General features: G+C 37.2%; 1 protein-coding gene across 30 annotated transcripts in view; it reads left to right on the forward strand.

The window, feature by feature from the left end:
* nrxn3b (neurexin 3b) overlaps positions 1-18,524 on the forward strand; it is a 623,191-nt gene that overhangs the window by 156,377 nt on the left and 448,290 nt on the right. For all 30 annotated transcript variants that reach the window (XR_013199929.1, XM_077219935.1, XM_077219926.1 and 27 more), the window contains 2 exons: positions 13,558-13,996; positions 16,028-16,411. Coding sequence is in view for 29 of the 30 variants with exons in the window: in XM_077219935.1 (XP_077076050.1) it covers positions 13,558-13,996; positions 16,028-16,411 (823 nt within the window). In the remaining variant the exon portion in view is untranslated. The remainder of the gene's footprint in view (positions 1-13,557; positions 13,997-16,027; positions 16,412-18,524) is intronic.

The following is an 18,524-nucleotide window of genomic DNA, read 5'->3' on the forward strand; positions in this document are numbered from 1 at the left end:
TAAATTAATTCATTTAAAAGAAGAGAGTTCAAGCTTCATTATGGAAAAAACACTCGTGCCTGTATGACAAGTATTTGCGGAATTACAGTTAATTTTCGGACGCGTTTCAGAATGGACTTAACTGACAGAGAGAAGGCAGAACGCGCATCATGTTTTTTTTTCTTTATTTGGCGACAAGAACAAAACTTTATTTTTATTGTGAGTATCCACAAAAAATAGACACTTATCAGGATCTAATGATAGCCGACCCTCAGAGGGTTTTATGTTGATTTGGACTATTTTCGTTTTGTACTGGTTTAATTGTTTAATTTAGCTGCAATTTCTTTTGCAATACAAATTTAAAATGTCACAAGAATAAGATTCTGTTTCTTATTTTGCATCGGAAAGGACATAAACTCTGAACTCGATGCAACCCTGTTTTAAATAAATAAACTGTCCCGACACTTTATTTAAACCTTGAAATGTGCTATGGGGTTTCAAACTTAACTACTTTTAGTGTTCTTTTACATTTTCATTGGTTTTTATATTTAAAGCAATACTATTTAGTTAGTCTGTTATTTTGTGTAGACATGACACAATCAGTCTTTTTCTGATTTGTTCAACGTATGGATCTGTTTTGAAAAAGAAATCTTATGGCCGGGTATCACTGTCAGTCATCTCAATTTCGTGAATGATTCACAAAACAATAATTTAGCAGATTAAAGACGAGCTTCTTTATTTTCATTTTCTGACGCGATCGGCTGAAAACCTTCCTTCATCAGTTTCGTCGTCTGTGCAGCTGCTCTACTGGAATGTAGCAAATTTATGTTGTCATGTGCCATTGATAATTAAACAAAACACCTTACTTTAAATAAATAAACAGTTAATAAACGGTTACATATTTAAGCATCAAGAACGGTAAAACATAAACGTTGTCGCCTACAATGAGATTCGATCTCGGATCGCTTGAAGCTCCGTGATGTTCATGTTGTTGCGTTGACCACAGAGCTACCATCTAAACGCTGTTAAGATAACGTCTTTTACGCTCTTGAAAAGCCTCATTGATGTAGCCTAATATGTTTCCATTGCAATGTTTTAGAAATTTTTTCATTATTTATTCAATTTAATTTCGGTAATGTCAGTTCAGTTATCAATTATGATTGTGAATTTGTTTAACTACAATGTTTCACTTGAATTCATCTGCTACCAGCTTTCAATCGCTCTGAATGAGCTGTGGCGCGGCGACAGATTACGCAATAGAGAGAATAAACTGACACTTTTCAAAGTCTTTGATTGTTGCGCCTCTTAGCGGTAAAAGGCAGCAAATACACACCCGCAATTTACCGCCGCGGGAACGGTGAATATTCTGAAAAAAAGTTTTATTGGTAAAAGTATATGGTAAATTATATGGTAAAAGTATTATTCTGGTTGAGTACCAACTGTATATTTATAAATCTCATCCAAAAGTATTTTAATATATATATATTAAAAGACTTTGGGATGAGATGTATAAATATATAAATTATATATTATATATCTATATTCCAATTGATCTACTACATAGAATGATTCTCATTAGTTTGAATGTGCATGCTTTATGCTATTGTTTGATGCTGTATATTGACTCTATTTTTCATTTAGTTTTCATTTACTGATTTTCACCGTTGGCTCCATCATTAGATGTAATTATGAAACAGAGACTGTAGAACCGACTGTAGTCATCAACAAATAGCTGTTTCATGCAGTAAACACCCTCCCTCTTCTAAAGGGTCATTCACGGCTGCATTCATGGAGTTTTCCACCTCCAGAAGTAGATTCCATTAGGAGTTGCCAGCACATACAAATGCACATACGTATGCAGAGACACACAAACAGACATTCACAGCTCGCAGTACCTGACACACATGGGTGGTCTATAATAACCATCAAAATGAAAGGTCACCTTGTCTCTTCTGTTTAATCTGCCACTGGTTTCTCCTCTGCTCTATCTCTCTCTCTTTATCCCCAGTCCAGCTATTAATATCAGTTGCATAGCTGGGGATGCCCGTGTGCCTGTCCCTGCCACATTCTGAGACACAGTCTGTGCCAACATGATGAAAGACTTGCAGAGTTAGAATTACCCAAGGAGTACTAAAAAGGGCAGGCACTTTATTTCAGTTAAAGCTAGGGCGAGTTTAGCAAAGCGTCCTCTGAGATAGAGATTGTCCTTCATTTACACGCTCCATTTTATGACAATGTTGATGAAGGATCTAAACTTTTTGGCTGAATGTCAAATATACCACAAAACATTCTGTGATTTTCTGCAAGGCACGTAATACAGAAACATCCCAGCTATAGTATTGTATCTTATTTGTTTAGTAACCATGTTTAGTAACCATTTCTGTCAGGATCTTAATTGGATCATACATTCACTGGCCACTTTATTAGGTACAACTTGCTGGTACCGGCCGGTGGACCCCATTTTGCCTTCAGAACTGCTATAATTCTTCGTGGCACAGATTCAACAAGGTGCTGGAAACGTTCCTCCGAGATTTTGTTCCATATTGACATGATAACATCTCACAGTTGCTGCAGATTTGTCGGCTGCACAACTATGATGTGAATCTCCCGTCCTTAACATCCCAAAGCAGCTCTATTTGATTGAGATCTGATGACTGTGGACGCCATATGAGTGGCCATATGAGTCATGTTCAAAAACCAGTTTGAGAGTATTTGAGCTTTGTGACATGGAGTAGCCATCAGAAGATGGTACACTGTGGTCATAAAGGGGTGGAGATGGTCAGCAACAATACTCAGGTAGACTGTGGCGTTTAAACGATGATCAGTTGGTACTAAGAGACACAAAATGTGGCAATAAAATCTCCTCCACATCATTACAGCACCAGCAGCCTGAACTGCTGATACAAGGCAGGATGGATCCATGATTTCATGTTGTTTACGCTAAATTCTGACCCGATCATCTTAACGTTTCTGCTGAAATCAAGACTCATCAGACCGGGCAACATTTATTTCAATCTTTTATTGTCCAGTTTTGGGGAGCCCGTGTGACTTGTAGCCTCAGATTCCTGTTCTTATCTGACAGGAGTGTCACTGATGTGTGTCTTCTGCTGCTGTAGCTCTTCTGCTTCAGTTAGTTTAAGAGTAAAATGTACTCTTATTTTTGTGCATTTCAGATGTTTCTCCTAATATTCATTAGATGCAGATGTGCTTGAACTCCTGCTGTCTGAGGTGCAGTTGTATCTCAATGCAGATGTGCTTGAACTCCTGCTGTCTGAGTTGCAGTTGTGTCTCGATGCAGATGTGCTTGAACTGCTGTCTGTAGATTGCTGTCTGTATACTGCTGTCTTGAGACTGCTGTCTAAATGCAGATGTGCTGCCCACAAAGCTATGGCTCTGACAGAATTTCTCTAAGCTCAGGATAATATGGTGATTCTCTTATATTTTCTCTTATATTTCTCATTTAGTTATCAGTTTTGTCTTCAGATGTCTTAAATTTTGTTTTAGGAGAAACGTGCAATATTTTTCAGAATATTAAGGGTTACTAGTTTAAATTTATCTTCAATGCCCAGCACATTTTCGAAACACACTAGAAAGGGATCAGATAAGTGTAAGATATTTAGTCTAAGAGATAAATACCAGTGTTGCATAACCTTTTTTGTTGTTGTTTGGCATCGACAATTTTGTCTTGTACAAACCATTTTGCATGCATGCATAGCTCACGATTTCCTCTATTAAATCATTGTGCAACACAACACTGTCTACACTAAACACTTAAAATACGACAATGCATGTATTGTGTTTGATTGAAATGGTGTGGATGAATGAGATTAAAGCTACTCTGTGTGAAGAAAAATTAAAAAATGTGATCTCTCTCAGATCTCAAATGTTTCTTCTAGACATAAATGAGGTTACATTAACATTAAATGGAGACTTTTGCTTGAGTCTACTGTAGGGCTGAACGATTAATTGCATTTGCGATAATATCGCGATATGATAAAAACACGATTTTTTAACTGCAAAGGCTGTGATTACACCTTGGTCACGTGACACCCGAGAGTAAAGCAGTCTGCAGATGAAGCATCAAATTGGCAAGCTACGCATATAGGCCTGGCCTACAGGAAAGTACAGTTTATAAAATATATCTAATATTGTATTGGTCATACTATTCAATAGTGGTGGGAAAAAAGATTCTCTCTCCAACGACTCTGGGTCAATTCTGAGCATTTTTATACACAGACGCACGATGATGATGCATGTTTTTGAAATGTCCGTTTTCTGCTTGATTCCAATTCCTCACACACACACTGCACTTAAACCTTACGTAAAATAATCTTCCATAAAGTTCGGAAAGGCTGAGGTGAATTAAAAGGACATTCGCGGGCTTCATTACACATGATATGCGCTGTGAGAAACCTGCACTTCACTTGATGTTTATGGGGTTAGGATTGTTGCATTATTCCAAATAAATAGATTGAGATTCACAAACAAATTTAAAGAGATTCACAAAAATGTATCAAATTCACAAATACATGGATTAAGATCCATAAATAAATGTAAAGAGTTTCACAAAAAAATTATAGAACTCACAAATAAATAAAATGAGATTTGCAAATAAAAAAATAAAAATTTACAAATGTGTTTTATATCACAAACACAACTCTGCCTGGCATTTATTTATGAACCGCTTTTTGTGCATTTGTAAATCACTGCACACATTTGTGAATAGCTTCTTGTGCATTTGTAAATCCCCTAACGTGGATTTTGAAACACTTCTGGCGTCAACGTGCAGACAAATCCACAAATAAGTAGACTCCACCCACCGTTTCCTTAAGCCAATCAGGTAACGGCCACATTGAGCTGACCAAACATAGCACGTTCTCGCAACAACCAATCACGTTAGGCTTCACACTCGGGGCGAGAACTGAATCTGATTCATTTTGCAGATATTACAGCCCTGAAAGGAGCTGTAAATATTTGTGGATCCTAATCTATTTATTTGTGAATTTGATAATTTTTTGTGAATCTCTTTACATTTGTTTGTGAATCTCAATCTATTTATTTGTAATAATGCAACAATCCTAACCCCATAGATGTCACCCGCCGGTATTTTCCTTACAAATGCTCTATGAAAGTACAAATTATGTCATTTGGAATGCAGTGGGCTTGCATTTTAAAAATATGAAACACACTGACAGATGGCTGCTTCGGCTGTGTGCGATTCCATGTAATTAAATGTAGCTACTTTAATGTAGCTCAAACAGTAGAGCGTTGGCGCTTGCAATGCCAAGGTCATGGGTTCGATTCCCAGGGAAAACAAGAAGTGATAAGAATGTAAATGTGTACCTTGAAATGCAATGTAGATGTGGTTAAAAGCGTCTGCCAAATGCATAAATGTAATTGTAAAAAGCCAGGACAAACCAGATCTTATATTTCACAAGAGATATGTACATTGTGTGAATGCAGCTAATCAGATCTCCCGCTGTCTTTGATGTCATCATTAATAATAAAACAGTAAAGACGAGAAAGAGAAAAATCACTCACAGCTCTTGAAAGGAAAACGTTCTGATATACTTCTTAATACTGAACGCACTCTTTGTTTATTGCGTGTAATATGTTCCTTGTTCCTCTTTATTTACTAGTTTTTATGTTTTTTTAAGCTATATTAGTTTATATAAGGCAAGCTATTTAAAATTCTTTACATTTTTATTATTTTTTAATGTGTAATTATTTTAAAAAGTATGTACTGTATAAATACATATGTAATAAAAAAAATGATAACGTTTTATTAATAAGATTAATTAATAAGAATACAATTTAGATCTAGAATCGTATTGGATCCCTAAAGGTCCCTAAAGATTCCCAGCCCTACTATACATTGATTTATCCCTTGTCTTTGTTGAATAATACAGAAGATAAATAGCTTGAAAAAAAATCGCAATCACGATATTGGTAAAAAAAAAAAAAAAGCAATTAGTTTACTTTCCAAATTCGTTCAGCTCTAGTTTCCTGCTTCTGCAGACTTCAATTCTAATGGTTGAGTTGTTACTGTTGCCTTTCAGCTCAAACCAATCTGGCCATCCTCCTCTGACCTCTGGCATCAACAAGGCATTTTCACCCACAGAACTGATGCACACAGAATATTTTCTCTTTTTCAGACCATTCTCTGTAAACCCTAGAGATAGTTGTGTGTGAAAATCCAAGTAGATCAGCAGTTTCTGAAATACTCAGACCAGCCCGACTGGCACTAACAACAGTGACACGTTCAAAGTCACTTAAATCACCATTGTTCAACTTCAGCAGATCGCCTTGATGTCTACATGCCTAAATGCATTGAGTTGCTGCAATGTGATTGTCTGATTACATATTTGCATTAACCAGCATCTTGTGTTCAACACCTAATAAAGAGGCCGGTAAATGTATGGTAAACATTATCTTAACAATACTTTCTTGACATGTTCATTTAGCTGACGCTTTTATCCAAAGCGACTTACAATTGCTATATATGTCAGAGGTCGCACGCCTCTGGAGCAACTAGGGGTTAAGTGTCTTGCTCAGGGACACATTGGTGTCTCACAGTGGATTCGAACCCGGGTCTCTCACACCAAAGGCATGCGTCTTGTCCACTGCGCCATCACCACCCCTGTTCATGTTCAAACAAACCTCTCACTTTTGAGCTTATGCTTATGAGTTTGGAATGACAGGAAGGCAAAGGAGTGAGTTCACATAGTGTAACAGTGCAGCGCTTCTGGGTTGTACGTCAGAACGTAGGCTCACTATTGGCCAGCATAACATGCATCACATACATGACCAGCGTCGGTCAATAGTTAGCTTACGTTCTGACGTACAACCCAGAAGCGCTGCACTGTTACACTACGTGAACTCCCTCAGAGGCCCACACAGAAGAAAATTAATAGTTGAATAAAGTTTTTGTTTTTTTCGCACAAAAAGTTCTCGTCACTTGATAAACTTATGGTTGAGCCACTGTAGTCACTTGCACTATTTTAAACATTGTCTTTACTAACTTTCTGGGCCGGCAAGTTTCGATCATGAAGCAGTTAGGGGGAGGATTTTCAAAATAGCTGATATATCTGAAATATCCAAAGCAAAAGTCAAGCCACATTTATTTATAAAGCGCTTTATAGCAAAGAAGCCTTGCAGTAATAAAAAAAAAAAAAACTGTCAAAGCTGACAAATTCTTCTGTTACAAAACAAATTCAATTTCAGCTTTAAATCAGATCTACAGAATATAGTCATTATTAATTATTAATGAATATTATTAATGAATAAGTCATTGTTCAGATCAATTTAGTTCAATGTTGATTTAATTAAGTTCAGTAACAGAGTATCAATATTACAAAGAAAAACAAACAAATAAACTGTAAAGCAGCTCTACAGGAGACAGCTCAAGTTCAATAACAGTGCAAAGTTCATCAATTATGTAACAAGTTCAGTTATTATACGTAGCTCTACAGAAGACAATAGTGTCATTATTCACCTTAAGTCAATTTTCAATGTGGATTCATTTCAGTTCATTAACATTGTCAATGTTGCATAACTCATCCCACACTGTTGTGTTTGCACTATAGACACGTAGACGTTCGGCATTGTTCTTTATGGTGCTTATAACCTTCTGTGCAGTCCGTTGATTTTTCTAAATTAAGTTTAGAACCCCAAGCCAATCTTAAAATTAAGGTTATTTACATAAAGTCTTATTCAGTCTTGTCCACTTTGTATCTTATTCTGGTTTTATTTGAGTTACTTGAAAGTGAACTTTCATAGTTCATTTAGTTTTCATAGGTTGTTTAGGAATGAGTTTATCTGACATTGCTAATACCACAAAAAACAAACAAACATCTGACTTTAAGCCATATTGTGGAACCTTCTTTTTTTTAAACTACACATTGTTGAAGAGTGGTTTACTAGGAAAGGTGTTGACAAGATTACCTATCGGATAAAATAGGTAAAGAAAAAAAAGTGTTCTGTTCTGATATTGTAGGATAATTCATATCTATAGAGATTTAGGGGTGGGCTCTGCTCTATTGACATGGGCTAGTAAGCAACCACCCAGAACTTCATATGAACTTCCTAATAACATCCACAAAAGCCAAGATTTCATTAAAAAAAGCACAAAATTCAAGCCACACAAAATAAAGAACTATTGTAATCTCACCCTCCTGATGCATGCTAACGAAAGCAGAGTTTCTGATGCCCGTTCATATTTTGTTGTTGTTTCTGCCCTAAGCGAGATGCACTCATGGCCTTTGTGTGGTCATGTGTCTCAGTGGTCATGTGACAGCAGACAGTGGAGAACAGGAAGACTGGGGTGATGATTATTGGCTTGAGTTTCAGTGATGAGGTTGTGGCTGCTGGTGTTGTCTACACATTTGTCAGCAGGAGATGAACAATCTCTACCATGACACCAAATATGATGTTTGTTTTTGCGCAGATAATTTTAGTGTTTCTCTAGAGGCAATGGAATTGTGTACTGCATCTCATAATACATATAGGACATTCAATCTTCAGTTTGCTATTGCTACATGTTTCTTTTTTTACAGAAGTTAAAGGCACACAGATGGCCTTTCAATATTTCTTTATTAGAGAATGAATTGCAGAAAGCACAGAAAAAAAAGGTATTCAGGTTTGAGCTCCAAATAAAGTTTTTGTACATAAAACCGCATCCACAGACCCATTGAGACTAGGAAAATCATAAAAAAAAATTTGGTCAGATGACTCTTAGTTTGAGCAAAATGTCACTTTTAAACAGCATCCTGATAACAGCCTAAACCATCTACGCTTACAGATGAATACAAATGAATGAGTTTTACATTATGTGAACGCACAGACCTCATGATTAAAATGTCAGTCACACCAAGAATGATAGCTATAATGATAACTATATTATCACTGATACCAAAAGTGTATTTATTCCAACTTGCTTCATTCATGGTCTGTGAACATAATTAGAGTGCACACTTTAAAATAGAAAGGATTTTGATTGACTACAAATGTTTTTAACTAAAAATCACTAAAAAGTCTCTGAAAGTGATTCCAAAGATATTGTGATAGTTGTGGTGTGGACTTTGGTATTCTAGTGTTTAAAAGTGTGTCATTCTTGGGGTAAAAGAATGGGCCTTAAAAGAAAAGTCAACGCCAAAAGATATAACTTTTGTCATCAGTCACACACCTTCATTCATTCCAAACCTGTATGACTTTCTTTCTTCTGCAAAACACAAAATTAGATATTTTGAGGCAGTTTCCATTGACTTCCATTGTAATTTTTGTTTTCAGCTGTTGTTTTGACTCATTGGAATTAATTACTAAAAGTTAGGCGACACTGGCATTTGACATAATGATTGCTAGAATATTTCTTGTATAACAAAAAAAGGGCCATCTTTGGGTTGTTTTTAAATCATTTAAGTCTCAGAATTGACGCCATCTTTGAAAAGACAATGATGATACGAGTTGTATTACGGGCTTTGCCTGTCACTTCCTTGACTTCTCAAGGACTTCTCTTGTGCCATCAGATCCTCAGATGGTTTGCTTTTTGATTGATCCATTATGTTAATGCTCGTTAGTTATGGCTCCTACGCTCCATGCATGCTCTGTAATAGCTAGACCTTTTCCTCTTTGTTTACAGATGTGACATAACCACACAAAATCAAATGATGTCAAACTGACGCTTCCCACAATATCCAATCTGACAGCTAAAATTGTGAATAATTATTATAAGTCAAGAAGATGACTTTTTATCACTTATTTTTTGCTTGCTCAATAATTGGTTTTGGCTCACTAAGATTTGTGATGTACTGATTAAAAGGATATGATTAGTTAACAATAACAATGAATTGTGTAATTTAGTTTATTGCATTCTAAAATGTATTCAGTGTTACATTGTAACAACTCCTTTTTTTCTCCTCTGAAATATAGATTTTCTCCATTGACCTGTCTCTCCAACTGTTTCAGTGTCCGCTTATCCTTACGTGTCTGCATGTTTCTACTTGTACCACTTCTCAATAATACCAGGCCTAATGCAGCAGCCAGATGCCCTATAACATGCTAAGACACTGAGCCCAGATAGATTTGGGTCTACTCACCACTCCCAGATCCTGATCGATACTCTGCTCCTTCTCACAGAGGGAGAGAGTCAAGACAGAGAGCCTATAGAGTCGTAAAGGCCAGCTTTGATTATAAATGGCACTCTGGGGACAGAGGATGGCCCCAAGATAAGGTGATAAAGCAAAGGTGTAGCTTTAGATAATGTATCTGAGTCTGTGGACTACCTTACCCACACCATCTCTCTACACATTATTTCCCATTATACTGCCATCGATCGGCTAGAGGTAATGGCCACTGGAATCATAACCCGAGGCATAACTACATTCCAGGGCAGGAAAAGTTGATTGGAGGAAAGTAACTGAAGCGCTGAGGAAACGTATTCTGGGTTTTTGCTTCGAAGAGGGTTTGCACTTTTGTTTCACCAGGGACTATAGAAAGAAGAGATTTTCCCCCTACATTGTAGCATAACTGTAGTGGTTTAAAATTGGGATTGTGGTGTCAGGATGTAGTCTGGCCTTTATAGATGGGTTTTATTAAGAACATGCATACCATGCAAAGTTGCCATTTCATTTCTGAAAGTAACCCTTGTATTCAAGACCCATTGAAATGTCTTGGCCAGTGCAGTTTTCGAATTTTGTTTTAATATTTTTTTTTATATATTTAATATTAAGACAGGAAGTTTAGGCTAGATAAGTGCTTGGGCAATGACCTTTATTTTGCCATAATCTTGGAGCTCATTGTAGGGTCTGCCCTGAAAGGTACTATATACTGTATATTAACACTAACATTTCTCAATTGGGAAAATCAATAGAATTGTTTACTTCATGGAAACCTCCTGCTCTATCGGCACATCTCTGCAACAGATGATTAGGAAGTGTATGATAATTGGAGTTGTGCTGGTGCCAGAAAAGAGGTAGAGAAAATAAATGTGATGTTAGTGTCGCTGAAGTAAAGATATCCTCCCAGAGTTCATCTCTCTCTCTCTCTCTCTCTCTCTCTCTCTCTCTCTCTCTCTCTCTCTCTCTCTCTCTCTCTCTCTCTCTCTCTCTCTCTCTCTCTCTCTCTCTCTCTCTCTCTCTCTCTCTCTCTCTCTCTCTCTCTCTCTCTCTCTCTGAGTCGCTGTAGTTAGTAACGCAGGGCACCTGTGTTGATTTACTGTCAAATCTTCCAGGATTATCTGTAATCCTGGAGCTTCAAAAATCTGTTTGCTGACAGCTGTGTTCTCTAACAGAACTGCTGTTTGCTGTGCACATACTGTCCTATATAGCAGTAAGAGCTCTTTTTTTAAGGAGGAAAAGAAGGGAAAAGCCTTTTAATTTTCTGCTTGAATGAATTTCAATTTACAGTTCTTCTCGGTTTGTATTGTGTTGTATTTGGCTATAATGCATAGCTGACTCTATATATGAGTCTTTGCCTTGGTAAATATCACAATATCACAGCACATCCTTTGAATGTCTTTTAATGGATTCTAGTGTATTGGGGGATTTTGCTCTTCAATAGCTGTGCTATTTTTACCAAAAGGTCCAGGACATATACTGTAATTTAAAAACAGGACTAAGAAGATATTCAATTTTTTTCATTTTTTAATGCAAAATGATACTTTTTTCTCTTTTCTTTTTTTTTACTTAAGCATTTTACATAAACATTTACAACATTACAAATTGTAGTTTTTCTCAACATTTTCAATTAACTTAAATAAATGAATAAAAAATATTATTCCAAAAAAAAAAATATTATAAAGTATTAAAGGGTTAGTTCACCCAAAAATGAAAATTATGTCATTAATGACTCACCCTCATGTCGTTCCAAGCCCGTAAGACCTCCGTTCATCTTCGGAACACAGTTTAAGATATTTTAGATTCAGTCCGAGAGCTTTTTGTCCCTCCATTGAAAATCTATGTGCGGTATACTGTCCTTGTCCAGAAAGGCAATAAAGACATCATCAAAGTAGTCCATGTGACCTCATTGGGTTAGTTAAAATCTTTTGAAGCATCGAAAATACATTATGTTCCAAAAATAACAAAAACAACGACTTTATTCAGCATTGTATTCTCTTCCGGTTCTGCTGTCAATCCGCTTTCATGAGTCCGCTGACGTAAGACGAGCTGACGTGTTATCTGGTGCGCCCGAGCTTCGTTTACAGTCTGAGGGAGACGCACGCTGTAAACAAAACAATATTTGCAAACATGTCTAAGGATTTCGACACAGGGGAAGACTTGCATTTTTTTTTTAACCAGACATATTTATTTGAACCCGAATACACGGACGCACCAGATAACACGTCAGCAGCGTCTTACGTCAGCAGCGTCACTGGCCTTGTGAACGCGGATTGACAACAGAACCGGAAGAGAATACAATGCTGAATAAAGTCATCGTTTTAGTTATTTTTGGAACAAAATGTATTTTCGATGCTTCAAAAAAATTCTAACTAACCCACTTAGGTCACATGGACTACTTTGATGATGTCTTTATTGCCTTTCTGGACAAGGACAGTATACTGCACATAGATTTTCAATGGAGGGACAAAAAGCTCTCGGACTGAATCTAAAATATCTTAAACTGTGTTCCGAAGATGAACGGAGGTCTTACGGGCTTTGAACGACATGAAGGTTTGTCATTGATGACATAATTTTCATTTTTGGGTGAACTAACCCTTTAAGTTCTTAAATAATACAATTATTTATTTATTTTTACTACAGTACATAGATTTTTTGATAAGCTTGGATAATTATTTACATTACATATATCAGTGGCTCCTTATGTCTTACATAATCAGCAAAGAAAAAAAAGGAATAAATAAATACTCATGCTAAGTCATTTTCTCTAGTGAGCTAACTTTGGGGAAAAAAATAATAATAATTAATAAAAAACATCCAATGACTTCTGGCCAACTGGTGTCAGATTGATTTGTAATGGATTAATTACCACTTGAGTTCATACTGTAGCAATGTTCAGGGAAGAAGGAGGCGGGAACCGGCGAACAATCAAAGAAACTTTATTTAAAATAAAATAAACAAACCAAAATACCGCCAGCAGCCCCTCGCGGACGACTGCTAGCTAACGAAAATAAACATTACTGCCAGCAGCCCCTCGCGGGCGACTGCTGGCTAAAAAAAAATACAAATACAAAAACCAAACACAACTAAAATACAGGCCTATTTCTCTCTCGATCATCAACGTCGTCGCTCCTCCTTTATGCTTCCCGCTCCTCCGTGAGAGATGTGAGACCGGTGTGCTCCCGGCCTCGCGCCGTTCTCTCACGTCCCTCGGCCGTCCTTCGCCACACATACATTTGTCCTATCAGAGTAACAATAGGTGTATTTCGTCAAATAAACTATGACCATATTTCACTAACATTTGACATCCAGAAAACATCTCAGTACTACAACCTGTTAAATATTTAGCTTGATAAAGATGTATCTTTCTTTAAAATAAATACCACTCTACTCTAAATACTGCTCACATTTTCTAGTTGTCCAAGATCCAATCGCATTTGCCAATAATGTTTTTCTCAAATTTTAGGTGGTCTACAAAAACAACGACATACGACTGGAACTCTCTCGCCTGGCCCGCATTGCAGACCCCAAGATGAAACTACAAGGGGATGTGGTGTTTAAATGTGAGAATGTCCCCACCTTAGACCCCATCTCATTTGAGACGCCAGAATCCTTCCTCGGCCTGCCCAAGTGGAACACCAAGCGTGTGGGCTCTATTTCCTTTGACTTTCGCTCCTCAGAGCCCAATGGACTAATCCTCTTTACACAAGGTAAACCCCAGGACAAGAAGGATCCTCGTAGCCAGAGGAGCAACAAAGTGGACTTCTTCGCTGTAGAACTTCTAGATGGAAATCTTTATCTTCTGCTGGACATGGGATCAGGAACGATTAAAGTCAAAGCCACACAGAGTAAGGTCAATGACGGAGCCTGGCACCACGTGGACATTCAGAGAGATGGAAGATCAGGTGAGTAGATTAATTTTCTCCAGAACTTAAAAATCTTAAAAATTACGGGTTCTTCTGCACAAAGAAATTGGGTCCTTCAAATCTGCATGATACTTAATGAATTTGCTTACTGAAATATTGTTTTAATGATTTATTTTGATTATTATTCTGTAATTGTTTTCTAAAAGCATTAAGATTTGTTTTTTTTTTCCTGTGTCATGCCTACACTCAGAAAATAGTTTGTTCAATGAACTTAATTAAATTAAGGAAAACTTTTCCACACAGTTAGTTTAGGTTGGTACAATAAGAAGGAAACAAGTTCATTTAAACAAATAAAGTTTTGTTGAGGCAAATTTAAGTATGACACAGAAACCACAAAGTTCAAAAGTATTTGAGAAACTGAACATTAAACACTAGCATGTCTTTCCCTGAAAAACATATAAAATAACACTTACATGCAGATTAACTGCCCAGTTAGTTGTCAACAAAAATGGGTTATGAGTTATCTAGGTGGATTGAACACAACAAAATTAAGTTGTGACAAAATGTTTAAAAAAACGAGCATTATATCAAAACAACGGTCTACAAAAACAACAGCATATGACTGGAACTCTCTTCGAGCGCCTACAGCACAAAACCCAAAGATGAAGCTACAAGGGGACGTGGTGTAAACTGAACAAGAGGCTTTTTTTTCTCACATCCTTTAGACATCGCATAATTTACATACAATTGGAACTTTTTAAGCTCCAAAATATAACAAAAATATTGTCAAAGTTTTAAAAATTAATCTAAATTGGCAACAAATTCTCAGTAAAAATAAGTCGGTAATGTAGCACGTTTATCCACAAAAGTAATCTATTCTAAATTGTATCTTAATTCTAAACTTCTCTGTATTAAGAGCTGTTATTAGGGTTGATTCCAAATCCTTTTCACAGCAGATGAAAATGTGTCCTCTCAAAGACTTCAATAAAAAAGTCATCTAGCAGCATAAATGTCTAGATGTTTTTATTATTACTTCTTGATCAGAGGAGAATCTGTTCAGTAGAATATTACAGTGCAGAATTGTTATTATTTTGTCACAAACTTCATATTGGATAACGGACACTTCACATTAAAGCCACAAGGGTGGCTCTTATTTTTTTGCCTCTGGTCATGTTATACTCATTTACATTTATTCATTTAGCTGACACTTTTATCCAAAGCGACTTACAATTGCTATATATATGTCAGAGGTCATACGCCTCTGGAGCAACTAGGGGTTAAGTGTCTTGCTCAGGGACACATTGGTGTCTCACAGTGGATTCAAACCCGGGTCTCTCACACCAAAGGCATGTGTCTTATCCACTGCGCCATCCCCACCAATACTAAGTAGTCTAAAAATCTGAGACAGCACTGGGAAATCTGATATTTCTTTAATTTAAACCTGGAAATGAACAGGAAGCGTTCAGGTTCTGAAACTTTGAGATCCACTTGTAGAATGATGATATACTATTTTAGACTCCGGACTTGAATCACTTTTCTTTCCAGACACTACTGTATATCTATTCAGAGAGGGCAATTTGGCGCCTTGTCTGATTAATAGCAGTAATGGAAGTCCCTAGAAACTTGTATTTCTCAGCAACAAAGGTCTGAGACAGATATATAGACATGTGGGTGTTGAGAGACCAAGAATACTTGCATAATACAGACCAGTGGAAGAACTCAGAATGCCCCCTCAATCTGCCACTGCCTCCACACTGGACTATATTGATGTTTCTATTCTGAACCTCCTGCCTGCCTATATCCTTTAGTACATAATTGTGTCAGAACACTTTAACTCATATATATATATATATACACACAAAAGTACGTATCTATCTATATCTGTATTTATTATACTTCTCGGGAGTACTTGATTTTGTATGGTTAGCAGCATTCTGTGGTCAAATGTCAATTTTTTAATGCACACGAAATGTCTCCGCTGTATCATCATATATATATTTTACAGTCAGCCTTCTTCTTTTGGCTGAGCTTATTTTGTCAAACTTGACAGCCTGCTTTTGTTTTGAACAGGTATCATCTCTGTGAACAGCCGTCGGACTCCATTCACCGCCAGTGGAGAGAATGAGATTCTGGACCTCGAGGGTGACCTATATCTTGGAGGACTCCCGGACAACCGCGCCGGCCTGATTCTCCCCACCGAACTTTGGACCGCCATGCTGAACTATGGCTTTGTGGGCTGCATCCGTGATCTCTTCATAGATGGACGCAGTAAAGACATTCGTCAGATCGCCGAGGCCCAGAACGGAGTCGGAATCAAGTCGTCCTGCAGCAAAATAACAGGCAAACAGTGTGACAGCAACCCCTGCAAAAACAACGGCATCTGCAAAGAGGGCTGGAATCGCTTCATCTGTGACTGCACCGGGACGGGATACTGGGAGCGAACCTGTGAGAGAGGTGAGTCATGCCATTGTTTGAGAGCAGGGTAGTCTTATGTAGCCTGACTTCTTGTCTGCCATTTGGCTATAGGCGGCCCATGGGCTCACCCTCAGAGGCTGAGACTAAGATTAGGGTAGCACAATTGAAATAGTCTGGTTCAGTGTTCGCTGTAAGCTGATCCTGCAGCGCACTATCAAAGTTCCTCTGAAAGCCTCCACCTCCTCCAGCTCCACCTGCCTAAATCTGCTATGGGATGTATGTGTGACTATTCATGAAGCAGCATATCTCACATGCTCACTGCAATTTGTCTGTGTATCTATTGGATCTATTCCACCCAGAAGGAATTAAAATACATTAGCATTGACATGCTAAAATGATTCATATGAATATTATGTTATTTACTCATTAGAATAACTGAAAGCATAAAATATGCATTATCCATTAAAGAGACTGGATGGAAAATATGCATTATATTGAATTTGGAACTGGGACAAGGTGGTCATTGATGCAGCAGTATCAAAATGTCCAAACACAAACTGTCTTACTGTTGCTAAGTTAACATTTACATGTGAACATTTGTTAGCAGTCAAGTCACCTTTATTTATATAGCGCTTTTTACAATACAGATTGTTTCAAAGCAGCTTTACAGAGATAACAGGAAAGTAAAGTTGTAATAGTATTGTTAAATTCAAAATTAAATGTTAAATGTCCCCAACTAAGCAAGCCAAAGGCCAATGGCGAATAAAGGCGAATAAAGGGGAAAAAAGGCGACAGTGGCAAGAACCAGAACTCCATCAGGTGACAGAATGGAGAAAAAACCTTGGGAGAACCCAGGCTCAGTCAGGGGGCCAATCCTCCTTTGGCCAATGAATGAACACTGTATAATTATGATTAAGGCTGGCATAATAGGTCAGAAGTCAGATTGGATCAGAACTTTCACAATGTTTATCCAGTTCATCTGGTTAAGGGTCGGAGTCATCATGCCGGTATCGAGATGAGTTTGTTGAGGTTTCCATGAGGCCTTCACAGTGGCTTTGAATAGATTTGAACTGACAGACTGTGTCTGCTTCCCGGACCATGTTAGGAAGACTGTTCCAGAGTTTTGGTGCCAAGTAGGAAAAGGATCTACCGCCAGCAGTTGATTTTGATATTCTAGGTATTATCAACTGGCCAGAATTTTGAGATCGCAATAGACGTGAAGGACTATAATGGGTTAAGAGCTCGATCAAGTACTGCGGAGCTAAACCATTTAGTGCTTTGTAAGTAATCAGCAATATTTTAAAATGTATACGATGTTTAATAGGGAGCCAATGCAGTGTTTACAGAACCGGGCTAATATGGTCATACTTCCTGGTTCTGGTAAGAACTCTAGCGGCTGCGTTTTGAACTAGCTGTAGATTGTTTTTTAAGTGTGCAGGGCAACCACCCAGTAGAGCATTACAATAATCTAGCCTTGAGGTCATGAACGCATGAACTAATTGTTCCGCATTTTTTAATGAGAGCATATGACGTAATTTAGATATATTTTTAAGATGGAAAAATGCGCTTTTACAGATACTAGACACGTGTCTTTCAGCAGGTGTCTATTTAGCAGCAGGTGACCATACACTACACACACGCCCCCTATACCCTCGTTCACTATTCCATACGTTAGTCCACTAATACAGTCCACTTGAAAGAGTGAATGGAAACGAGTGAACAGATTCGGCCACTTGAGCTTAGAGGGGCTCCCGCTTTTGTGTAGTTTTTGCTTGTTGTGTTGATAAAAAAATAAGTATACTTAAACTTTGCTTTAGTATACTTAATAAAATGAACTTGAAGTATACTTGATGTAGTAAGTATACTAATATTGATGTACTAGCAGTATACTTGTAAGTTTTCTAGTCAAATACTTAGCGGATTGTTTAGTTTATGAATGACTAGTTTAGTAGTTTTATACTGCAAGTATACTTGTAGATTTTCTTTAAGTGAACATAATATAATTCTTATGTTTTAATTTTTATATATTATTTCTGCACTTTAAGTATACTAATAATGTTCATATTTAGGTATTAATATAGCTGTACTTTATCTCTTTCCATTATTAAAAAAAAAATTATAGCTTCATGCATCCTTTTTTATCAACACTTGA

Source organism: Siphateles boraxobius, unplaced genomic scaffold, assembly GCF_051911475.1.
Source record: "Siphateles boraxobius isolate OS27281-9 unplaced genomic scaffold, OSU_SipBor_1 8, whole genome shotgun sequence".
NCBI lineage: Eukaryota > Metazoa > Chordata > Actinopteri > Cypriniformes > Leuciscidae > Siphateles > Siphateles boraxobius.